This window comes from Mya arenaria, chromosome 11 (assembly GCF_026914265.1).
Source record: "Mya arenaria isolate MELC-2E11 chromosome 11, ASM2691426v1".
Taxonomy (NCBI): Eukaryota; Metazoa; Mollusca; class Bivalvia; order Myida; family Myidae; genus Mya; species Mya arenaria.
In genome coordinates, this window is record NC_069132.1 from 69774741 (window position 1) to 69802682 (window position 27942).

Here is a 27942-nt window from a genome sequence, read left to right on the forward strand (position 1 = left end):
TATCCAGACAGAAATTCACTGACACGCTATTTTATCCATAATTATAACAATTGTGACAAAATTTCATTGTTCACCATGCCTAAATTCGATAATTGCTTGCAACGATTTTTGTTTCCAATTTAGAAAAAAAAGAATCTTTCAGCATAAGAAAGCAAGTAGCACTGACCCAAATAATAGCAATATGTGAAATAAATCTTTGAAAAGAAATACCAGTTGTTATTACTTGTCATTAGCGATTTCGAATATTGACATACGACAGGAATGATTGTATTCAGCAGAAACCCCATAACCTTCGATCAAAATCTTCAACACGAGCCGCAATGAAGTTTTTGTCAAAACCCAATATTATCTATCTTACTGATTTTAAGTTTGATAAGGAGGCTTTGTATTTTACAGCCTCAAATGGAAATATGTATTTCAGTTCAATCTATTGTTGGATTAAACCTGAATCGATCTATTGACATAGTTCAGAGGCATCAATCTACAATATGTTGGATTTTCAACAAAAACATCTTAATATCTTTTTTAACAAAGCAATTTCATTTTACAGCTGAAATGAAGTAATACTTTGAAAACTCGGAATGAATTAATACACCTTTACAAAGAAGACTAAAATTTTTGCAAAAGACATTAAAGTGTTCATCTACTTGAAATTTCGATGATCAGTATTTATAGTGTGTAAATAGAATTTTAATGAAGCTTTCATTATTATACCAGATGACATACCGGTATACAAAACTAGTTTTCAGCATGATAATTCATGTCAAAATTATTCTAATAGGCTATCAGCTTTCATTAAGCTTAAAGAAATATAAATCCACAACTTAGATGATCAATTTTTAATATTGACTATTATACTTGAATGTCATCTTGTTTTTACTTTTGTATTTTAAAAGGACTTTAACTCTTCCCTACAATCAAAGCAAATTTTCATCAGGCATTATCTCCCTTGACCTTAAAATGGCGGCAATCTCATACACTTTCAGGAGCAAAATAATAAAGAAAATGAAAACAAAGCTATTTTCTAAGGATTCATCTTAATATGTCTTAACATTTTATTTATTATTTTGTTGAAATCTTTGTTAAAAAAAACTAAATTATAAAACTTTTAATAGTTATTTAGAAGTTTAATACTATATTAAAATATTTTTACTTTACAACAGTATGTGCTTTTGATTTTCATCACATTGTATATGCGTGAGGGCAGTGATAACAGTTCAGCAGGAGAAGTAACCTTTACATGAATTTTTATAATTGAACAGCAAAGGGAAGTAACTGAATCAGCTTTGATAAAATTGGGTAACATCAGACTCCTAATGACACATGTATAAAGTCAATTTACAAATCCAACAATTTTCTAAGTACCTTTCTTTTGAACTTTTTTTTGTCTTGATATTAACTGCTTTATGATCATTTATTGAGTTTAAGGCAAAATTACCATTTAAAAACATATTTTCAGCTTAATAGTTTATATATATAAAATATATAATTATAATATTAAATAGCTAAAGAGATTTCAATTAGTTATATCAAACATGTATACAAAAATGCCCCTTGTTTGCAGCTCTACAACTTACTTTGATGGTAATTTCTCCAGGGCTTCTTGCAGCACCTGCAGTTCTTCATGTGGATCAATGAATGAATCATCAGATGCTTGACTTTCACTGAAATCATCTAGGTCATCTAGAAACTCTGTACTGGTTCCTACTGCAACATCACGGGTCTCTGTCAATGGGCTTCTAACTAATTCAGTTGACAGAGAATTTGTTGGTATTTGAAATATTTCCACTGCCTCATCTTTTGTTGTAACTGTTGTTACTTCACTTCCTATGTTAAAATCGCTGGTCTCTTTCAGTGGGCTGCTAACTAATTCAGTTGACAGGGAATTTGTTGGTATTTGAAATATTTCCACTGCTTCATCTTTTGTTGTAACAGTTGTTACTTCACTTCCTATGTTAAAATCGCTGGTCTCTTTCAGTGATCTGTTTGCTAATTCAGTTGACTGAGAACTTGGCTGGATTTTTAAACTTTCCAATAATTCAGACTCTGTTGTAACATTTGTATCATTGCTGCCGATGTTAACATCATGGGTCTCTATCAGTGTGCTGCTTCCTTCTTCAGTTGACAGGGAACTTGTTGGTATTTGCAATATTTCGACTGCTTCACCTTTTTGTACAATTTTTGTAACTTTGTTTCTAATGTCCACATTGGGGGCCTCTATCAGTGTGCTGCCTTCTTCTTCAGTTGACAGCAGACTTGGTCGTATTTGCAATATTTCAACTGCTTCACCTTTTTTTGCCATTTTTGTAACTTCACTTCCCATGTGCACATTTGGGGTCTCTATAAGTGGGTTGCTTGTTAATTCAGTTGACATTGAACTTGGTGGTATTTGCAATATTTCGACTACTTCACCTTTTGTTGCAATATTTGTAACTTCGTTTCCCCTGTCTATATTGGGAGTCTCTAATTCAGTTGACATTGAACTTGGTGGTATTTGAAATATTTCGACTACTTCACCTTTTGTTGCAATATTTGTAACTTCGTTTCCCCTGTCTATATTGGGAGTCTCTAATTCAGTTGACATTGAACTTGGTGGTATTTGCAATATTTCGACTGCTTCACCTTTTGTTGCAATATTTGTAACTTCGTTTCCCCTGTCTATATTGGGAGTTTCTAATTCAGTTGACATTGAACTTGGTGGTATTTGCAATATTTCGACTGCTTCACCTTTTGTTGCAATATTTGTAACTTCGTTTCCCATGTCTATATTGGGAGTCTCTATAAGTGGGTTGCTTGTTAATTCAGTTGACATTGAACTTGGTGGTATTTGAAATATTTCGACTGCTTCACCTTTTGTTGCAATATTTGTAACATCGTTTCCCATGTCTATATTGGGAGTCTCTATAAGTGGGTTGCTTGTTAATTCAGTTGACATTGAACTTGTTGGTATTTGCAATAATTCAACTGCTTCACCTTCTGTTGCACATTTTGTAACTTCACTTCCCCTAACCACATTGGGGGTCTCTTTCAGTGGGCTGCTTACTAATTCAGTTGACTGAGAACTTGGTGGGATTTTACAGCTACCATTTGTTTCAGCCTTTGTTGTTACATTTGTATTATCCAAAAAACAATTTTGCAGGTCAGGGTTAGAGTCATTTTGATTACTTTCAGGTTTATGAATATAACTTGCATCTCTAACAAATTCAATACTGTCATTATATGTCTTTTGGTTATCTCTTACATCATCATTTTCTGTTTCATTAGAATCTTTGACCATATCTTCAGCAATGTTAACAGAGACTCTATTAATAATACTGTTTGACATCATATTTTCGTGAGAGACATCAAGGACTTCAATATCTTTATCATCATCAACAATCAAGTAACTCTCAGGAGTAAGAGATATGGTTTCTTGCTTGCCTTCATTGTTAATAGGCATTGTCACCATCTCAGCAGCTAATACTTCAGCGACTACATTTGTTTGTTTCTCATTTTTAGCACTTGCAAGTACTTCATTAATGTCATTTACTGAAATTGCATTTTCCTCTGGATCATTTGCATTATGTACTTGTTCAAGTTGTTCTACACCTTCCTTCATGGTTTCTTTTTCACCCAATAAATGAAAACTATTTTGATCAGCATTTTTTGTAAATTGTTCATCACTTTTTGTAAACTCTACCACATTTTCAGCGTTTGTTATACTGGTTTCCCTACCAAGCATATTGTGATTTTCATCTATTATTGTTCTTATATTTCTATTTTCAATTTCTCCATTATGATGGTCCTTTTCACCAGAGACCAGCTCTGAATATGGTTCATTAATTTCTTTTCTGTTTCCTTGGCTAGATATAGTCAAATTTTCACCTTCCTCCATTTTGTGACCTTTTTCCATTTTACCACCATTATCAGCATATATATCTTTTGGAATATCTACCAAGTCACAGGTACTATGTTCAAGGTCAATATCTTGGACTTCTGAGTTTATTTCACATAGTTCAGTTCCATCAACAATGTCTATGTTCGGAAGAGACACAACAGATAGTTTAGAAATTTCTAAGCCTGAAAATGGCTTGAATTTTTTACCAGTCATGGCAGGTGCAGGTCTGGTTTGACACAATTCATGTTCCAATTTAAAGGGAGGATAATCATCCACTGAATCTTCTGACTCTGAATCAGTTCCTTCACTTGCAATATCAATTTGACCGTTAGAAATAATGGACAAATAAGCTGACTTTGAATCCACAGTGCTTAAAGTTTCAGCAGTAATATCATGACAACAAACATCTGATTTTGACAATTTTGAAAGATTAGTAATCCTTTGTCCTTTTAACAAACTAGCTGCACTTTCAGATTTTGACATTACATCAGTATCTGACTTTTCACCTAATGAATCATCTGACATGGACTTATCGACACTAAAGAAATCTGCAGGAAGACTTTGTGTTAGTCTTATATCCCCTTGTTCGTCTAAAGAATCAGCACTGATATCAGAACCAAGGGAATCATCTGAAAAATGACCATCATCCATTGCCTTCTTTGACATCTTTGATTTAATCACAGGTGCATTGGAAACAGCTTCATCTTCATCTGATGCTACAATGTTTTTTCCCTAAATTTGAACTCTCAATAACATCTGCTTCTACTTCTAACTCTCTATTTTTATTCAAATTGTTCTCATCTGATGTTTTAACAGTTTCTGTAGTATGGTTTTCACCAATGTCACCACTTTCTATCCACTGTTCAGAGTCTTCCAAACTTGAAACCATTTCTGATTCATCAAAGGATATAGAGGCACCAAGAAGTGAACTAACATGGCCATCAGTTTTGTTTAGTTCATCAGTGTCCATTTGCTCAGCATAGTCATCAAATGCCTGTGCCATTCCCTGAGAATCTGGAGCAGAATGACACCGGAATTCATCATCATCAAATGTTGCTCTACCTTTCCTCACTCTTTTTTTTACAACAAAAGGAACTGTTCCAAAATCTGCGTTTCTTGGAGACATGGGATCATCTATTTCATCAACAGATTCCGGAACACTTGCAAGACTAGTAGCACTTGTCATCTGTCTAATAGGAGATGCACCAAGTCTACCTAGACCTAACACATTAAACCTGTCTGGAGATTTTGTACCTGATTTTCTTGCCTGAGATTGAGATGGTGATTGAGATGGCGATTTGTTATCATTTTTACCGGTACCTCTGCCTAAAGGTTTTTGATTTTTGTCTTTTTCACTACTCTTTTGGTCAACGCTAGATTTTTTACCTGTAGAAGTATCCGTAATGGGGGCACTTCCAGATCTTTTCTTTGGTTGTATTTCTTTAGCTGGTGACTGGTTCATTCTTTTACTTGTAACTCTTTGAGGAGACTCACTCTTTGCTCTTATATTGTCTCTGAATGCTTTCAATGGACCTTCTCTTGATTTTGGCTCACCCTTATCTCTGGATAGCTTTGTTCTTGGAACAGGAAGAGGTTCCTTTTCCTTAGCTTTAGGAACATATTTAAACTTAGGCTCAGGCGGCCTATATAGTCTGCTTGTTACTTCCTTAGCTTTTGATGACATTTTCAAGTCTTTTTCTATGTCCTGTGCCATTTCATTGTCATGTGATAGTTCTTTGTCTTGAGTTTTTTCTCTGCTTTTGTCATGAGAAATCTTTCCATCTCTGGTCTTTTTAACACCCCTATTATCACTCTGAGTTCTTTCTTCTTTGTTAAAGTCACTCAGTGAACTCTCATGAGATTCTGCACTAGATGACCTTTGAATTTGCCTTGACCTGGGGGAAAATGGAGGCCCCTCAAGATCACCACCCTGAAATTAAGCATTGTATAAGTTAAGGAATATTTCACATCATTCTTTCACCACAAACTCATTTTATCTGTATTCTATTTAGTTTATGCGAAAAACATGATTTTGGGCCGAATCCAGAACAATCACTCTCACTCACACTCAATGAGTTAATCCTCTGTAATCACATAACGGTCGAGATATTTTCGAGTGAAAGGTATATCCATATTCACAGATGTAAGTGAGACTCAAGTGTTTTACGTGAGTGGAACATTTGTGAGTGCTCGGACATTTGTGAGTGCTCGGACATTTGTGAGTAATCGGCTAGGCCACTTGAACCACCCTTGAGGATTGATTGTGAATACGAATTGAATGAGTGTGAGTGGCGGCCTAAATATTCATTTTCTATTAACCAATTGTTTAAAAAAATTACATTCAGAATAATAATTATTTGCCATATCTAACAATAAGGTACTCAAATCTCAAATAAACATATGTTTACAATGTATAACACCACCATGGTCAAACAGATAATCTGATATGATCATGAAAACATACATGTATATGTACTGTATTGGTCACTTGATGAAGTAGAGTGTTAGCGAGGCATGTGAATACGATTAGATTACTTGAGTGTCACTCCCCTTATACCACTCAAGTGATCACTTGAGTGTCCCTTACAGGACTCTGGTTGGAGTGTGAGTAAGAGTGGATGTTCTGCATTCGGCCCTATAACTGAATTTATGAGTTTCAACACTTAATATAGTTGATGTAGTAATAATTACAAGACAAAACAAAAGAGTACCCACCTGAATATCGTGCATACTGGTAGTCTTCTGTGGAGCGAGCCTCAGGGCCGGGTGTTGTAAGTTGGGGTCGAGGAGGGTCATCTCACTTGTCGCGGAGCGGAGGGGGTGGGGCACGTCAGTCTGTACGGATATCAATTCCTCATTCTCCTGGATGTAAACCTCTAGTTGAACCTCTTTGCGATGAAGGTCACGGACATGCTCTGACTGGAAGGAAATATGAAGTAATATCTTAAACCTATGGCAAAAATAGAACAGATTCTTTATTCTGTAAATTGAAGTAATATCAATGTCTGTTGTCATTTTTTTCTGTCCTTTTGTAGTTCTTAAACAAAATTAGTATTAGTATGCTAGTAGTGCATTGTCAGGGATTATTGAAAATTGGATTAATCTTATTGAAGCTCCTTATCAACATAATTTATACACAACAGTGTCTTTCATCTGTTCTTTCATAATAATCTGATAAAAAACAAGTTCTGACAAAAATAAAGATTTTGAAATGCAAATAATATGCATTCATAAATTATACCCTCATTATTCATAATGACTTTTATGACATTTTATGTGGGCACTATACAAGGACAAAACACAAACTAATACATGCATGCACCCAACAGTGCAATGTCATCTAAAACCATCAGAACCTCTAACCTTTTTCTCTTGCTGTGATATGAAAAATAAATGCTTTTTGAATTGAATTTGGATTTGATTGACACACTCAGAAAATATGATGCTAAAAAAGTTACATATGACAAGATATTGCAGACTGTCTCAGTGATTTAACCCCATGTATAAAAGTTATGTACAATATCATAAATCTAAAACTTCCAAAACTTTCTAATGAAAAGTAAAAGCTCAGTAAACATTACATATAGGACATCCCTCATACAACAAGAGATGTTTGTCAAACATTATGCCCCCCCTGAGCGCCATGTTGTCAGGATTATATGGACAATTGAATGCAATATGCATGGACCGAAATGACAGCCGATTTGTTGCTGTTTTAAGATTATGACCATTAAAGTGTGAGGATAAAGAGTGTTATGACCGTCATGACCTTTGACTCTATGAACTCAAAATCCAGAGTCATTAGCTGGTCACCAGAAACCTAAATGTCAAGTTTGAGGGCCATGGGTGCAGGCATTGTCATTTTATCAAAAGACAAGTTTTTTTCGTTCAAGGTCACTGTGACCTTGACCTTTGACCCGATGACCCCTTAAATCATAAGGGGTCATCTACAAGTCAGATGCAACTCCAAGTTAAGTTTGAAGGCCATGGGTTCAGGCATTGTTGAGTTATCACTCGGACAACCTTTTACCATTCAAGATCACTGTGACCTTGACCTTTGGCTCTATGAATCCTAAAATCAATAAGGGTGATCTACTGGTCAGGCTTAACATCCATGTCAAGTTTAATGATCACAGGTTCAGGCATTGTCGAGATATCATTGGGGGAAGATTTGTTAACTTTTTTTGCATTAAAGGTAACTGTGACATTGACCTTGGCCTGATGACCCCCAAAGTCGATAGGGGTCATCTACTTGGCAGGCCCAACCTTCATGTCAAGTTTGATGACCATAGGTCCAAAAATTGTCGAGTTTGCTTTCAAGGTCACTGTGACCTTGACCTTTGACCCCTAAAACCAATAGGGGTCATCTACTGGTCAGGCCCAACCTCCATGTCAAGTTTGAGGGCCATGGGTTCAGGCATTGTTGAGTTATCACTTGGACAACCTTTTATCATTCAAGGTCACTGTGACCTTGACCTTTGGCCCAATGACCCCTAAAATGAATAGGGACAATCTTCTGGCCAGGCTCAACCTCCAAATCAAGTTTGAGGGCCATGGGTGCTGCCATTGTCAAGTTATCACTTGGATAACCTTTTACCATTCCAGGTCACTGTGACCTTGACCTTTGGCCCAATGACCCCTTAAATCAATATGGACCATCTTCTGGCCAGGCCTAACCTCCAAGTCAAGTTTGAGGGCCATGGGTGCAGGCATTGTCGAGTTATCACTCGGACAACCTTTTACCATTCCAGGTCACTGTGACCTTGACCTTTGGCCCAATGACCCCCAAAAACCATAGGGGTCATCTCCTGGTCAGGCCAATTCTCCAAGTCAAGTTTGAGGGCCATGGGTGCACGCATTGTTGAGTTATCAATCGGACAACCTTTTACCATTCAAAGTCACTGTGACCTTGACCTTTGGCCCAATGACCCCCATAAACAATAGGGGTCATCTACTGGTCAGGCCCAACCTCCAAGTCAAGTTTGAGGGCCATGGGTGCAGGCATTGTTGAGTTATCACTCGAACAACCTTTTACCATTCAAGGTCACTGTGACCTTGACCTTTGACCCATTGAGCCCAAAAAACAATAGGGGTCAGCTACTGGTCAGGCCCAACCTCCAAGTCAAGTTTGAGGGCCATGGGTGCAGGCATTGTCACGTTATCACTCGGACAACCTTTTACCATTCAAGGTCACTGTGACCTTGACCTGTGGCCTGATGACCCCCAAAAACAATAGGGGTCATCTACTGGTCAGGCCCATCCTCCATGTCAAGTTTGAGGGCCATGGTTGCAGGCATTGTTGAGTTATCACTCGGACAAGCTTTAAATTATTTTACCATTAAAGGTCACTGTGACCTTGACCTTTGACCCAATGACCCCCAAAATCAATAGGGGTCATCTACAGGTCACGCCCAACCTTCATGTGAAGATTGATGACCATACGTCCAGGAATTGTTGAGTTATCACTCGGACAAGCTTTGGTCTACCGACGGACCGACCGACCGACCGACCGACCGACCGACATGCCTGTGCAAAGCAATATACCCCTCTTCTTCGAAGGGGGGCATAAAAATGTGCTTTTACAATTTCACTTTTGGCTACAATAGTATTTCAGTCTGAAATTGTTCATTTTTTAGTTTCGTTCTAAAATGCCAAGTCAGTAAAAAAAATGTAACACAAAGTGTTTGTCATACCACATCTCCAATACAAGGGGACATACTTGAGGGCCATAGGCATGGTAAGTTCCATGCTAATGGACTGTATTTAAATTGACCGCTATAGTTTCATTACCATAAAGAGATGTCAAATTCGACCATCTGTTTCTTAAGTAAACAATTATAAGTCACAATTTGATACAAAGATCCATTACCATTAACCTAAAAGTTGCCACTGTTTATCCGCGAAAGCCATTTAATTCCTTCCAAATTAATACCCCTGCCCCCCCCCACCCCCCCCTGAAAAAACAAATCATTTAACATGGAGATAAAATAGTGGTCATGAGCAGGAACCTTTACTCTTATAAATTACACTTGTTATAGTGTAAGACCCACGTTTTGAGACCAAAACATTATGTATTAGTCTAAACTTTTTACAACCATTGTGAAACAAGCTATTGCAACATCGTTGTCACAATATTGTGCGAAAGTGTTGTCTTGTGTTGTGGGGGAAAACAGAGAAGCCTAGAAGCCGGGAATCGAAACTGTGTCGCCTTGGTGACAAGCGAGCGCACTACCACTGTGTTAACCAGACAACCGGTATACCTTTTTATAGAATTTTTTTTTTTTTGGGGGGGGGGGGGGACAGGGGGTGGTGTGTCAACAGTCTGGTTATTATATTCAAAGCAAATAGTGCCTATTGAGTATCTTTATCAGGTCATTTAATATGCAGTCAGAAGTGAAGTTGTTGCACTATTTCTTTTTTGGTAATTAAAAAGTACATTTCCTGCTCTAATCTTCACCAAAATTCTATTTTAATATTATCTATATGAGAATATAATTCTAACAGAGTAAACAAGAATTGAAGGAATTCTAGAGGTGTAAATGGGTAAAATGAATCGATAAGTTACTTTAACTACGAAAGTATTTTTCATGAGACCAGGGCCTGGAATTAAGCCAAGTTTATAACAAACAATGTTCAAATATAAAAAAACCCACAAAATTCATTGGGGGAATTCCCATTGTAAACCAGAGGAGTATAATACCTCCAAACTTAAACTATAATTTGAATAGCAGATTTGAAATGATCTATTTTAACATTTATCTTTCGACAATCTTGATTTTCAACACAAGCAGCTCATAATTTTGAATCAGAAAGGAAGTTTAATCAACGCTTGGAATACGAAAGTAAAAATTCATTCACTAGAAGAGATATCAATACAATATACAAATTAAATAAGTTGTAACCACAAACAACTTGTTTTTATAAAGCTCATTTTAAATGGCTTAACTATGGATAGTGATAGGGAGAGTGAGAGACTGTTTTCACTGAGGCTGTCCCGGGTGATGGGGGATATTGGAGTCAACAGCTGGATGATAAGAAGGAGGAGGAGAACACGTTTGAGGATTGAGACTATGTTCAATGTTGGTGGCTCGTTAAATGATATGAATAACACTTATTACACATTTGGCAGTCAGAGTGAGGGCACAACAACGTCTGGGATGGAATCTGATACTGACTTCTTGCGTTGTGATAACAGTGTACATGTGGCTCTTTACTGGGCAACCTGGCAGTATGGAAAGCCAAATCTGCTGGTGTTAAAGAATGAGCTCACTCCTCCTCAACACTGCTACTTACAGAGACTGAGAGATGACTGCCCACTGCCAGCAGTACACGCAGAAGGTCCTGATGATGTGCTAGATAGAGAGGGTCGAGTTTTATTGGCTAATACAAGGGTTCAGTTTCAGGATTTTATACAGAGTTTAAGTGAGTCTGGTGAACTAATCCAACATGGCCCATCAATGTCTCATACTGAAATGCTTGACATTGTCAATGCATACCATTGTAACCAGCTGCCAGAGGAATGCCAGTTCATGTTCCGAAGACCACGCCCTGGACACTGGCCAAGACCTGACACACTAGCCAGGGCCAGGGAGGTTGGAGTCTTCCTAGTGCCACAGGGATACACTGAGAGCCCTTCTAAACAATCAATGTGTAGATCCAAAGCATTCATGATTCCTTCAAAGTTAACCAGTTACCCTTATTCAAAATGGCAGTGGAGGATTTCAACTTCATTGATGGAACGATTGCTAATGTTTGATTTTAGTCCTATTCAAGTGAAAACATACACACTGGTCAAAATAATTAGAAAAACTTTATTCAAGCCTGAGTTTGGGGACAGATTTAGTACTTTTCACATTAAAACTGCAATGATGTTTACAATAGAAAACTATCCAGCTGAGATATGGAGGGAAGACAATATTGTGAAATGTGTGTGTCTACTTTTGAAAACACTAAAACGATGGGTTAAACAGAAACACTTTCCTCACTTTACAAGCTCTGGAGTCAATCTGTTTGTGGGAAAGTTGAACTTGTGGGAGCTTCCAAAACTGTGCAGCATTATTTCACATCTCATCAACACAAAACTGCAGTGTTTATATCGTACTCGTATGGACAATATTGGTTTGAGATTGCTACAGAGCTCTGGTCTTGAAAATATATCATATGAGAATGTTAGTACAAGAACCGAGATCTGTATGGTTGTTCAACAGGAACTACTGATGGAAGAACTTGTTAAGTATACATCAAATATGGACGACTTAATAACTGATAAGTCAGTTGATGACATTGAAAGCCATTTGTTTATTCTACATAGTATGTTAGACTCCCCAAGTGACCTTGAACAGGAAGTAGTTTCTAGGCTGACCCCAATCCTATGCAGCACCCTTGCTTCAATCCTGGCTTCAAGGTGCATCTATCTGGGACAACCAATCACACAGGATATCTTCAACTGGTACCAGCTGTCATTTGACTTAGACCTTATGTCCAGTAGGTTGAAGTTTGCTTCCATGTTGTACTGCAGAGGGCAGTATGAGGAAGCTGCAGAAGTACTGACTTACTGTGAAGGACTGCTGGGGCCAGAAGTGTGGCAGTACTGTGGACATAATGAAAGAAAATGCCAGATACCAAGCACTGAGTTTGGAAACAAGTTGATATTCAACTCAAACACAGAGATGTGGAAGAAATTCACAATGATGTGTATAACCTTCACAAAGGAAGAAATAAACTGTATTCCACAACATCTTGCATTTGAAATGCTGAGAAGTATAGAAGGTGAAGACAGATTACTATTGGACAAGTGGAAGAACAATGTAGTCAGTGACTGTGTCCCATTCCTTTATTACTTACAGCATCTCACATACTGGGAGCTACACCAACCCCAGAGAGCGCAAACAGCGTTACATAACCTATATGAGTATACAATGGGGACGGAACATGGCCACATTGACACACCCCACAACATGCTGGGCCACTGCTATGAACTTCAGAACAGGCTGGACCTGGCGTGGATGTGCTACAACAGATCAATGAAAATCTATGATACAGACAATGTTTCCATTTGGCATGCAGCCAGAATACTTCATCAGTTTTTACAAAGTTGATATAAACATTAATTGAGGTTTTTGATCTGAGCTTCCAAACAGATGGGACCTGGCTTGTATGTGCTACAACAGATCATTTTGAATTTATGACAGATCCCATCTGGCATGTAGCCAGGATACTTCATCAGTTTTTACAAAGCTGATATCCACATTGAAACAGCCTAAACATGATGGGTCACTGATATGAACTTCAGAACAGACAGGACCTGGTCAGGATGTGCTACAACAGATGATTTTGAATTCATGACAGAGTCAATGTCTCCATCTGGGAAGTAGTGAGGACATCAGTTTTATGTGAATTAAAAGACTAAATGCTTATTTTCAATTTCATGTCTCATATTCCTTTTAACCACAAACATACATATACATGTAAATCGAATTTTGTATATAATTATGTGTTTTTTATGATGTATATGGAAATCTTAGTGTGTATATAGTTATGTGTTATTATTATGTATATGGAAATCTTAGTGTGTATATAATTATGTGTTTTTATTATGTATATGGAAATCTTAGTGTGTATATAATTATGTGTTTTTTATGATGTATATGGAAATCTTAGTGTGTATATAATTATGTGTTTTTTATGATGTATATGGAAATCTTAGTGTGTATATAATTATGTGTTTTTTATGATGTATATGGAAATCTTAGTGTGTATATAATTATGTGTTTTTATGATGTATATGGAAATCTTAGTGTGTATATAATTATGTGTTATTATTATGTATATGGAAATCTTAGTGTGTATATAGTTATGTGTTTTTTATGATGTATATGGAAATCTTAGTGTGTATATAATTATGTGTTTTTTATGATGTATATGGAAATCTTAGTGTGTATATAATTATGTGTTTTTTATGATGTATATGGAAATCTTAGTGTGTATATAATTATGTGTTTTTATGATGTATATGGAAATCTTAGTGTGTATATAATTATGTGTTATTATTATGTATATGGAAATCTTAGTGTGTATATAATTATGTGTTTTATTATGTATATGGAAATCTTAGTGTGTATATAATTATGTGTTTTTATTATGTATATGGAAATCTTAGTGTGTATATAATTATGTGTTATTATTATGTATATGGAAATCTTAGTGTGTATATAGTTATGTGTTTTTATTATGTATATGGAAATCTTAATGTGTATATAATTATGTGTTATTATTATGTATATGGAAATCTTAGTGTGTATATAGTTATGTGTTTTTTATGATGTATATGGAAATCTTAGTGTGTATATAATTATGTGTTTTATTATGTATATGGAAATCTTAGTGTGTATATAATTATGTGTTATTATTATGTATATGGAAATCTTAGTGTGTATATAATTATGTGTTTTTATTATGTATATGGAAATCTTAGTGTGTATATAATTATGTGTTTTATTATGTATATGGAAATCTTAGTGTGTATATAATTATGTGTTTTTATTATGTATATGGAAATCTTAGTGTGTATATAATTATGTGTTTTATTATGTATATGGAAATCTTAGTGTGTATATAATTATGTGTTTTATTATGTATATGGAAATCTTAGTGTGTATATAATTATGTGTTTTTATTATGTATATGGAAATCTTAATGTGTATATAATTATGTTTTTTATTCTATGTAAGAAAGAAGAATAAAAAGTGAAAGATACAAAACTTTGCTGAATATTGTTTGCTTAAATCTAAGGAAAGGAATGCTAACTTGGAAATAATTATCTTCCTTGTGGGTAGGTCTTTATGCATGAAGGCAGATGGGGTTAAAATTCTAAACCCATCTTCATCCATAGAGTGAGGAGTTCATATAGTTTATATAGTGTAACCAATTCTAGCGCAACTTCAAATTAAAACAAGACGCCAACGCCATATTAAAGCCGGATTTTTATTTGACGATGAAATTTTGCAAACAGAGGATTTGAGATAGTGACCTAGTATTTTTAGTTTTTGATCTGAGGTGACCCATATTCACAAATGTTTAAGACAACAAGTAAACAAATATTCTGAGCAAGTTTCATAAAGATTTGACAAAAATTAATGAATTTTTATGGCAGTGGAATTCTTTCTCCTAAGGCAGTAACTCTGTAATTAGCTGAAATAGAATTGCAATTCCTATACACTGCACTCCCTCTCATTATGATCTATCACTGTATGAAGTTTTATTAAATTCCATCCAATAGTTTTCAAGTTATGCTCCGGACAAAAAAAGGAAAAAGGGAAATAACTCTGTAATTGGCTGAAAAAGAATTGCGGTTCCTGTACATTACACTTCCTCTCATTATGATCTATCACTGTATGAAGTTTTATTAAATTCCATCCAATAGTTTTCAAGTTATGCTCCGGACATGAAAAAACAAACAAAGGGCAGTAACTCTATAATTAGCTGAAATAGAATTGTGGTTCCTGTACACTGCACTCCCTCTCATTATGATCTATCACTGTATGAAGTTTTATTAAATTCCATCTAATATTTTTAAGTTATGCTCCGGACAAGAAAAAGTAACAAAGGGCACTAACTATGTAATAAGCTGAAATAGAATTGCAGTTCCTTTACACTGCACTCCCTCTTATTATGATCTATCACTTTATGAAGTTTTATTAAATCCCATCCAATAGTTTTTAAGTTATGCTGCGTACAAGAAAAAGTAACACAGAGCAGTAACTCTGTAATAAGCTGAAATAGAGTTATGGTTCTTGTGCACTTCACTTCCTCTCATTATGATCTATCACTGTAAGAAGTTTTATTAAATTCCATCTTATAGTTTTCAAGTTATGCTCCAGACAAGAAAAAGTAACAAAGGGCACTAACTATGTAATAAGCTGAAATAGAATTGTGGTTCCTGTACACTACACTCCCTCTCATTATGATCTATCACTGTATTAAGTTTTATTAAATCCCATCCAATAATTTTTAAGTTATGCTCCGGACAAGAAATAAGTAACAAAGGGCAGTAACTCTATGATAAGCTGAAATAGAGTTATGGTTCTTGTGCACTTCAATTCCTCTCATTGTGCTTTACCATTGTATGAAGTTTTAATAAATTCCATCAAGTAGTTTGCAAGTTAATGTCTGGAAAAAAAATTGACAGCAAAAAAACAAATAACTCAGTAATTAGTTTAGGTAGAGTTATGGTTCTTGAACACTGTACTTCCTCTCACTGTGCTTTACCATTGTATGAAGTTCCAATGAATTCCATCCAGTACTTTTCAAGTTATACTCCGGACAAAAAAAGTAACAAAGGGCAATAACTCAGTAATAAGCAAAAATAGAGTTATGGTTATTGTACACTGCACTTCCTCTCATTATGCTCTACCATTGTATGAAGTTTGATTATCATTGGATAAAAACTCTTGATTTTATTACATAAAATGAAAACTTTAACGCAAAATTGTTAACGCCCGTAGGCCCGCCCGCCCGGTTTTCGCCATTCTATAACACGTAATTTTTTTATGAAAAATCCGGCTAATCAGTATTCTCGTGTTACATTACAGTATTCAATGCATTCACACTACAAAGCCACTTACATTATTTTCCTACATTCATAGATATGCAGACAGGAAAATATCTCACACACAACAAAGGCTTTCAAAACCATATCTTAACATTTACATCCTTAAACTATTGAATACAAAATTTACATTTCACAAAAACTGCACATAAAATATAACAACCTGCAATGTGTCTGATAGCCATGAAAACAACAGGGACAAGATCTGGCCCCAATATCACGAAAATACTTAAGTCAAATCTCAAACTCAGTCTCAACACATTTTACCATATAGCATCAACATTTATTAAAAACACATATGTTTTTTTTTACAGTTTTATAAGCGCATTCTATCATAGAATATGCTGATAAAAGCCTTTGGTCAAATTCCAAGGGAAATATATTCTACAGCCAAAAATGTATTTGAGTACAATTATGTAATTTCTTTATAAAATGCTCTAGTGTATTTTTGCTCAAGAATGAGTTTTCTTTGAAATCTTGACAAAGTCTTTTTATCAACACATTCTATAAGAAAATATGCATCTTAAAAGTATAGAACATGCAAGATTTTGAAGAATATTATGCTTTTATATGGTGAAATGAGTTGAGACTGAGTTTGAGATTTGACTTAAGTATTTTCGTGATATTGGAGCCTGTAGTCAATGGCAATGGCAATGAGTACCTGAGTACTACATCAACTGTCTGAGTGCCCGGGTACTATTTCACTACTCGAAAATTCCAAAAATAAGAAGTATGAGATTCACCAAATGCACAATAAATAGATGACATACAGACAATCTAACAGTACTGGTCCAGTGGCAACAAGACAATGGACAGTTCCTCTAATCCCACACACAAACATACAAACCCCAGAAACATACCACACACAAACATACAAACCCCAGAAACAGACCATACACAATCTTACAAACGCTACAAATGAACCACACACAAATGCTACATACAGACCATGCACAAACAAACATCACAAAGATACCATACCCAAACATACAAACACCACAAACAGTCCACACACACATAAACATACATTCGCACAGGCAAATAATGAAAAAAATAACATTTTACAATTTGATTTCGGAAAAACAAATTCTTATTTTTCACAAGGTTAATCTCAAATTTTCAATATAGCATTTTAAACTGATTTTCAAGGGCCAATAAATATAATACGTAGTGAATTGGGTCAACGAAAATGCTATCATCCATGAATTAAAGAAAAATATTCATTAATGCAAAATGTGCACCAAGAATCAACGTTCTATGTCTAAAACTGTGAGAGTAGCCAAAATAAACAAGGGTAAAAAATAATTCAAGGGCACACAACTCTATGACAAAATGGTGGCACACCACAAAATATATGCCAGGCACTACTCCCTTTCATTGTGGCAATATGTGCACCAAGAATCATCGTTCTATGTCTAAAACTGTGAGAGTAGCCAAAATAAACAAGGGCAAAAAAGAATTCAAGGGCACACAACTCTAAAATGGTGGCACACCACAAAATATATGCCAGGCACTACTCCCTTTCATTGTGGCAATGTGTACCAAGAATCATCGTTCTATGTCTAAAACTGTGAGAGTAGCCAAAATGGACAAGGGCAAAAAAGAATTCAAGGGCACACAACTCTATGACAAAATGGTGGCACACCACAAAATATATGCCAGGCACTACTTCACTACTTGAATATTTATGGGAAAACTTCTTTCGATTACTGGTGTCACAGGTTCAGAAAAGAAAGCAGCCAGTCTGGGGACCAAACCGGGGACCCCCCACTTACAGGCCTGGATTATCCCCTTACATTCTCTCTGACCAGTGTGCAAGTCGGTAGGTTTACATTCTCTCTGCAAACTGGAAGTTTGTCCTTAAATTTCATGACACCAGTACTAGTGCTAATAGTGAACAATTTAACACTGAGAGCATGTTATGATATTGCCAAACATGCAGTGCTGTCATAGTACCAGGTCAGAAAAGGGAACAGTCAGTCCAGGTCTAGAACCTTTAACCCCTTCTTACAAGTCAAGTGATCAAACCACTTAGTCAACTTGCCCCAATAAATCACATACTCCCTGACCTATGCGAGAAAGTACCAGCACACCGGGAAATATCTACATACATTATCCTACTTATGGAACTATTTTACCTGAGTAGTTATATCCTGCAGATGTGCTTTGTCAAGTTCTTTGTATTCTTCCTCCATTTCCTGTATCTTCCTGATTCTAGCCTGGATTTGCTGCTGCGTCTGACCATAGCTGTCTTCTATGTCCTCCTGTTGAAATGCGAGACTTTCCTCCGTCTCACGATACGACATCCTGCGGGAAAATTCCTCCTGATCAAGTTCAGCAAGCTGTTCTTTAGTTGACATCTTTCTGCCCTCTGCAGAATAAATAACATGGAAACAAACTAAATACATGTATTATAATTAATTAACGAGATCAGAAATTGTATTAGATTTAAAGGTTATATTGTAATTAATCACGTGTTATCCATTCTTTTTACATTATTATTGCAGTAAATAGGATCAAGCAATAATAATTGGCAGCATATTATATGTATGTGTATACAGAGATGTATGTGTACATAGAGGAGTGTCAAAAACATTTTTCTTGAGTTTAAAGCTGCACTCTCACAAATTGACAGTTTTGACATGTTTTAAATTGTTAATTAAGCATCAATGCCTTCAATTCAATCATAAAAGATAACTCAAAACAGAACAGATCTCAGTTGTTTAAAAAACTGTTTTCCTGATTTTTACGCAAAAGTTTGCTCATTCCAAGACAAAAAATTAAAAAAAGTTGTCAAAACACAGTTCAGCTGTGAGAGTGCAGCTTTAAATAATAGGAAAAGTTGGTTACTTTTACCTAGGACATGAACTTATTTCTGCAATATTGGATTTGATGGCTTGCATATAGGCATTCATATTGCTAGTATTAATTTGACTAATATAAAAAATACACTTTAAATTATAGAAGACATTACCTCTGAATACTGTCACATCTTTGGCCAAAATCAGCCCATCTTCTTCATCTACCCCCGGGTTAGGCCCCACCCCCATTTCCTTGTGTCCACTGCTTAGCCCATCATCTGACCCCACACAGGTCGTCGTTGTGCACAAGGGATCTGTTTGTATTGATATCGACCCCTGGGACCCCTGTTGTTGTTGTTGTTGTTCTAGTTTTTGCTGTTCACGAAGTTTCTGACGCTCCCCATCTAAATGTTTCTGAACTGAAAGACAGAGCCAAACATTCAGAAACAGATTGCATTTGGACTGTACAAAAACAGAAATAGGTTCTATTACTATTATTGTTACGACACTATTAAATAGCATATGGGAAATTTGAGTCTTCTGTGATCGACAATATACTGACAACGTCTACTTTATTACATGTTTTACAGGTCATGGGATTTTTAAGATGATTTAAGTTTCTCTTAAATCTGAAAATTACTACAGGGGTATTTCTGCTTGTTTCGGTTTCCTTGTAATGAAATTCAAAACATCTCATCTTCAAAATTGAGGCCACAACAAGTTAATCATTTGTTTTACTTTTTTTCCAGAAAAATAAGGAGTGAGCAAGCAAAAACATTTTTTTTAATTTTCAGCAAATCAGTGGCGAAAGCACAAAGCAAAAAAATAATAAAAAAATATATATTTCTAACCAAACATATATAAAAAAGGTTCTCAATTATAAATGAAAGGTTTTGATTGTATTACATAAATATCGCTCTCAATATGGCAATCAGATCCAGTGCTTCACAATCAAGTTTCATTGCCACTGCAACTTAATTACACATATATTGTAAAGACGGCATTCGAGGTGAGTAACTGAGTAACACGCATATATTTAAATACCAAAAAGAACAGTTATTGTATTTATGCCCATCTTAAGTCCAGCCTACTATCACAATAAGCAAAATTAGATAGTTTACGGTTGCCGGATCAGATTTTGTCCAGACACAAGGAAATATATTCTCTAAAAGTTTGCTGATTAGGAATGTATATCATGAAAAAACCTCGAAGTAGACTTCACAGGATTAAATTCTAGGTAAAGAAACTAAGAAAATAGGGGAGATTCAGACGTAAACATGCAGCCAATGAACATTGGGAAATTAATAAATAAAGCGTTTACCGAATTTTATGTGTGGCACATCCATCAAACAATTGATCAACTGGTAGTGGTCTAAATGACATGTATAATGCAAGTACATTTTTAACTTACAAGCCTCCCTCTCCTTTGCAAGACTTTCCCGTGCGAGCTGCAACTCTTCCTTTGCTTTTTCACGTGCACGCTCATTTTCCTCCACAAGTCGTAAAAGCTGATGTTTCTGGTCCTCGATATCCGCACGATGCTGCTCATGCGCTGCGTACATTTCCTCTTCCCGAAGTTGACGAGCCTCTTCTGCACGCTCGTGCTCACTTTTAAGTTGTTCAAGTTCCGTCCTGAAATTGAAATTAATATTTACTTAAAACAAATGACATTTTTACAATAATTAATATATATTCCGATAGTTATAAAAAAAAGAGATTATTATTTGATTTTCAGTGATTAAAATAGATTTATCCATGAAATAAGAACAACTTATGCTAATGTCTTGCTTATATTCACTAGAAGTCTTGCTTATATTCATGTGAAGTCTTGCTTATATTCACTAGAAGTCTTGCTTATATTCATGTGAAGTCTTGCTTATATTCACTAGAAGTCTTGCTTATATTCACTAGAAGTCTTGCTTATATTCATGTGAAGTCTTGCTTATATTCACTAGAAGTCTTGCTTATATTCACGTGAAGTCTTGCTTATATTCACGTGAAGTCTTGCTTATATTCACGTGAAGTCTTGCTTATATTCACTAGAAGTCTTGCTTATATTCATGTGAAGTCTTGCTTATATTCACGTGAAGTCTTGCTTATATTCACTAGAAGTCTTGCTTATATTCATGTGAAGTCTTGCTTATATTCATGCGACTGTGAGTCAAAATGACTTATTTTTATGCTATAATATTTATGTGAAAATATTGCTCATATTCATGTGATAGTCTTAGTTATATTCATGCGACTGTGAGTCAAAATAACTTATATTTATTCTTTAATATTTATGCAATACTAGTGTCTTGCTTATATTCACGTGAAGTCTTACTTATACTTATGCGACTATTAGTCAAAATTACTTATAATTATGCTATAATATGTATGCAATACTAGTGTCTTGCTTATATTCATGGGACTGTGAGTCAAAATTTCTTAGATTTATACTATGATATTAATGCGATAGTCTTGCTTTTATTCTTGTATATTCATGTGAGAGTCTTGCTTATATTTATGGTTTAAAGCTTACGCGACAGTCTGACATTTATTCATGTGACAGTCTTGCTTTCATTCATGTGCCAGTCTTGCTTTCATTCATGTGCCAGTCTTGCTTTTATTCATGTGACAGTCTTGCTTTCATTCATGTGCCAGTCTTGCTTTCATTCATGTGCCAGTCTTGCTTTCATTCATGTGACAGTCTTGCTTTCATTCATGTGACAGTCTTGCTTTTATTCATGTGACAGTCTTGCTTTCATTCATGTGCCAGTCTTGCTTTTATTCATGTGACAGTCTTGCTTTCATTCATGTGACAGTCTTGCTTTTATTCATGTGACAGTCTGACATTTATTCATGTGACAGTCTTGCTTTCATTCATGTGACAGTCTTGCTTTTATTCATGTGACAGTCTGACATTTATTCATGTGACAGTCTTGCTTTCATTCATGTGACAGTCTTGTTTTCATTCATGTGCCAGTCTTGCTTTTATTTATGTGACAGCCTTGCTTATATTCATGTGACAGTCTTGCATATATTCATGTGACAGTCTTGCTTTTATTCATGTGACAGTCTTGCTTATATTGATGCGACAGCCTTGCTTATATTTATGCTATAGACTTGCTTTAATTTAAGCGACTGTGAGGGAGTGTTGCCTAAATTTATGTGAAAGTTTTGCTTTTTATTTATGAGACAGTCTTGCTTGTCTTCATGTGACCATCTATCTTTGATTTATGCGACATGCTTATGTTTATGCTAGCTTGGCTTCATTTGAATGCCAATAATTTCTTTTTCATTATGAAATACATAATTTGTCTATGCTCCTGGAACAAGCCGATACACTAACACAAGAATTGAATTCGTCCAATGTATCCTCCAATTTGGAATTCAGCTTAGAAAACATCCACAAAAATATATTTTTACTGATAAATAGGTCCTTCCACAGCAAGTGATCGTTAAGACACCAGAAAAATATGCCTGGATCTCTGGTTTAATCGATGTCCAAGATTGGTTTTTCCTGGCAATACTTTACTCTTTAAAGGTATGATAGCCTCTCTGTACTGAAAGCTGTTTCTATTATTTCCAACAAGATTGACAGTCCAATTACATAGAATCACAATACACGTTGCAAAAGACATCTTGTATAGAATATTTATCCAATAAAAAATATCAACAAGTGACATTTTTATATTGACTTTTTAAATAACTGCAATGTATATAGATGCTAAACACTTTTCTCATTGTCAATTTTTCAGTAAAAGCTGTTGCAGCAATGTACAGCCGCAGCAACAACAACAACAACAAAGCCAATGGTGACACTAAGTAAACAATTATTGACTTGCTTGATAAAATAAGCTAAATTCATGTCAAATCAAGTCACAATACTTCAGGAAATCACTTTTTAGTCCACATGCAAGTATTTCACATCAATAGGATTTCTAATCTTATCAAAATCTGTTTCATTAAGGTTTTATTTCGACACCAATCACAAAACTTTTCACAGGCGTTTGATAAATTTGAATTAACAGATACCTTTCAATCTTTTACAATGTTATAACAGTCGTTCTGTCAAAGAGCCAATTATAGAATCCTGTTTGCATAAACAAGAAGAGCTAATTGTATACATTCTCTTTTCTCATTTCAAATAAAAATCTAACTGAATTAAAAAAAGACAAAAGATGAACAATAATGTTTTTAATCAAAATCAATAAAGAAATATCCCATGTACCATAGACTGATATACAAGCAGGGTTGTAGCTTGACCAGAATTGACGTGAAGGGTTGGCTGGCTAGTGGGAGGGAGGGGGGGGGGGGCGTTCAGTGTCTTGCTCCAACATGAAATTTTTAAATGCGGGATGCTTTCTACAATATCTTGGTTAAAAATACACTAAAAAACCCTAAAAAATGCATTCCTTTTTCATAAATATCATTCAATTATGTGCTGGCCCTGGTGTATTGTAAGTGCCTAATGGAGCTACACCAGTGACAGTGTCCCAACATTATTGTCAGCTTTGTAGTTTTTGGCTTATCAGCTTGAGTGTAAATATTTACTTAGAACAATACATCTTTTGTCAATTTCTAACCTTGTCTCACCCATATTTGAGATGTTAGCTTAATTCTGTACTCAGTAATGGGCATAAAACTATAATTTCTGTTTCAAAAGTTTACCCAGGTGTTTTAAACAAAACTGAGTAAGTTATCTAATACTTAAGACATTTTCAAAAGAAATATGATCAATATAGTAAATAAACACATAATTTATTATTCAATTTGCATTTCTGCAATATCAACCCTCACAGTTATCAGCTCAGAACATTTGAGTAATTTTAAGATAATTTTCAAAGAAATATGATATCAATATATTAAATAAAATTGATTCAATTTGCATTTCAGTTCTGCACTATCCACTCCGGTTTAGTTCAGAACATTTGAGTATAGGAATCACACTTATTGAATTGATAATGCACCTGAGTCAATTGTAACCAGCCCCCCCCCCTCCCCCACTGGTCTGGGGAATAGCAGGGTCTTTGATTTTTTGTCCAGCCAAGCCCGGGTAAAATACCCACCCTGCAGGGACGAACTGCTGGGTATAATCCCCACCATATGCCCCCGCACCCCAGGTAAGGACCATTCCCAGCTATTTTGGCACAAAGACAAAACCACTGCAAAAACAGCCCATTTCCCCGTCTATCCCCTGTATACCCCGGGACCTTGGGGACTGTGGTTACAATTGACATGTGCATAACAAAATGAAGTTGGTTAAAGTTTATTAGTGTAAATTTACCAAAATATGTTGTTATTTTATTTGCGATGAATGTCATGTACCATTATTATTTTGCTAAATGCTGCTTACAACCCTCCGTATAACCCTTAAACCTGCATAGTGGTCGAGATTATGTTTCATCTACTGGTCCAGCCTCTGTTAAAATCTACTAATTAAAATTATTAACGGCTTTCTGCCAATACAAAATAAATTATATAATACAGCAAATTTGAGAAATACAGTGCCATCCCATTTGACAAAATATAATTTTGACCACTATTATAGTAAATGATAGTTATTCATTTTGCACTAGAACAGTTCTGAAGAAATCATGATTATATTGAGGACAATGGTAATAGGCTTTTAACACTATAATAACTATAATCACTGAATGTGACGCATACTCTTGCCTATCCACTTTTTGAAACAGTATGTGTATTTTAAAAGAGCAAATCACATCAAATGTTGTAAATATATTACATAATCTTCTTTGAGTAATTCCATTAAGGATCAAGCCATCTATTCTATTATTATCTGTCACCGAAAAAAAGCAAAACGAACGCTCACAAAGTGACGAGGGACATATATATATATATATATATATATATATATATATATATATATATATATATATATATATATATATATATATATACATTTATATATCATCCTTAAATACAGGAGCATATACAATTACAACTAAAAAGCACTAAAACTTGAAAGTTAATACCTTAAATATTCAGAGTGTGGTGTAAAATATCGTTATAAATCCTGCTTTTTTACCCGAAAAAATCCAAATATGAATAAAATCTGTTATCTACATGTAAACACTAGACAATATTGGCCTTAGCTCAAACATCCTATCTTTAAACACCTTAAATATCCATTTTAATACCAATAAATGGGCTGGTGGATTTATGATTCCCCACCCTATAACCTACATGGAAGATTCAAAACAAATCCATCTACAAAATTATGAACAAATACAAATGACATAGTTCCCCCATTATGTATGATAACTGAACAAGGCACTATCAGGAATAATCTCTGAGCTGTGAACACTGCTTATAGTAGAAGTCTGTTAGACTGCTGATTTTGCACTTAACTTGGCAGTAATATTGTCTGCCATCAATAGAACAATATGAATTGATAATACTGCAAGACTATAAGAACCCGGTGCCAACTGACTAATTTATCAATGAAACATGCACTAAGAAGTTTAACACTATTAGAAGTTAGTGCAAATTGGAATGAAATGAATTAAACATTTATTCAACAGCTTTGATTTTTGTTTTAAAACGAATAAACAAAACAGTCACCAAACAATTTAATCAGGTTTATAACCAGGCGTACTATGTTTTAAAAGTTCCTGAACAAGAACAACTATGATGACAACAACAAAAAAAAACCCACAAAAAACACCATAACAACAACAATGACCACAATGATGATGGCGGCAACAACAACAAAGATGATGATGACCACAATAACCAGAACAACAACATAAAATTAATGCTAGTACGACAACACCTCATTTTTTTAAATGAGCACTTATGATGTAATGACACTTCAGAGAAAAAACATCAACTTTCCACAAATTTTCCACAAACAGGGTAGACAATTCAATAATAGTTCAGGAGTTACTGTACCTTGCTTGCTCAATCCTCTCTTGTTCACTCTGGTAACGTCGTTCAAGGTCTTGGCTAAAGTCATAAAGTAAAATAACTTAACATAAAACCTGGACACAACAATATATTCAAATTCATGTTAGCTCACCAATTTCCTTGTACATTATACTTGTACTCTTTAAAGCTCGATTATTAAGATAGCTACAAGCTGATATGGTCAGTTTTCTGGACAGAAACCAGTACTGATGTCCCTTTTGACAGCTGCCATATAAACGTACCACTGGTGGGACTCATACCCATGATGTCTTTGGTGAGAAGCAGACAAGTGTTTAACCCGCAGACTACTCTTGTATTCTATCAATTCATATGTGTATGTTAGTTACAAATTTCATGATGCAATGTCATAGAAAACTGGTATTTTTTAAACCTAAATTCAAAACATAATGCTTTTTGACGTTACAATATGCAATTTTTCAACCTATGATACAAAGATAAAGTTAAGTTTTTTTCATCAAGAGAGAGAGAGAGAGAGAGAGATAGAGAGAGAGAGGGAGAAACAGAGGAAGGAAAGGAGAGAGAGAGAGAGAGAGAGAGATAGAGAGAGAGAGGGAGAAACAGAGGAAGGAAAGGAGAGAGAGAGAGAGAGAGAGAGAGAGAGAGAGAGAGAGAGAGAGAGCAAGTTTGTTAAAAATTATTAGAAATAATTAGCATTAGGGTTATAACATGCACTAGCGGATGAAGGTGTCCAAATCCAAGTTTATTTTTAATGTCATTATTGGAGAAATAAAAGTAATACAAAAAGCTCAAAATGCACCATTTCAAACAAGAAATTGTTAAAATCTTCTTGGGGATTTTCAATAAAAATTAAGCTATTTTGGGTGTGTGTTTTTTTCAATCTTAATGATGTTGAAAAATTATTACACTGTACAATATGTTGATCTATTAAGCAAGAATTACTTTTTAAAGTTGCACTATCAGCATGCATAGCTTTACTCTTAATTAAATAAAAATATTTATGCACATCTATGTATGAAAAGCATTAACTACATAATAACGTTTGACTAAAGAAATATAAGGTATAAGGGAGACAAATATATCAAACAAATTTAAATATTGAAACATTACTGATAGAGTTAGTGTTAATTACGTTAATCAAACAGGTTTTGTCTAATAGAATAAGAGCACAAATTGGTATATCTGTTACTCATGGATGTTTTGTCTAACAGAGTAAGCACACATGGAATGCCCCTTTATTTAACTCATGCATCTTTTGACTGACAGACATGTGCCCTTACTCTGACAGTCGAAAGATGCATCATACCATTGGTATGATTGTACTTTACTCATGCATGAGTCAATTTTCACAAACTAAAAATTATTTTTTTATAAAACAATTTGATGCATTTAATATAATACGGTACGGGGCTAGTAGGGGACCCCATATGGGATATATGGGCAGAGCCGCAGAGGAAACCATATCGAATGAGAGCAAAGCTCAAACTCTTATATGGTTTCATGTGCCCGGTATATACCATATCCGGTCGCCTACTAACCCTGAAACGTATGTATCACGTTGACAATCTGTTTAAATGTCTCATTTATTCATCAGAATATTCATTGGAATCGGCGCAATTTTGGTTCAATGTAAATTTGGTGACCCAATATGGAAAATTATGGAGTCACCAATCCTGGACCAAGAGCCTTGCGTAATTTATGTTGGAGGCGTGAGATAGTACTTTATTGTTATATCGGGCTGTTTATGTTGGATGCCTGATATA

The 27942-nt window shown here is 35.1% G+C and overlaps 1 protein-coding gene across 1 annotated transcript in view; it reads right to left on the minus strand.

The window, feature by feature from the left end:
* The window catches only part of LOC128208736 (uncharacterized), a 121293-nt gene that overhangs the window by 35782 nt on the left and 57569 nt on the right, over positions 1-27942 (minus strand). The window contains exons 22-28 of the mRNA XM_052912284.1: positions 26186-26239; positions 20697-20917; positions 19459-19704; positions 18623-18855; positions 6593-6796; positions 4607-5807; positions 1578-4575 (exon numbers count right to left, since the gene is read on the minus strand). Of these exons, the coding sequence (XP_052768244.1) occupies positions 1578-4575; positions 4607-5807; positions 6593-6796; positions 18623-18855; positions 19459-19704; positions 20697-20917; positions 26186-26239 (5157 nt within the window). The remainder of the gene's footprint in view (positions 1-1577; positions 4576-4606; positions 5808-6592; positions 6797-18622; positions 18856-19458; positions 19705-20696; positions 20918-26185; positions 26240-27942) is intronic.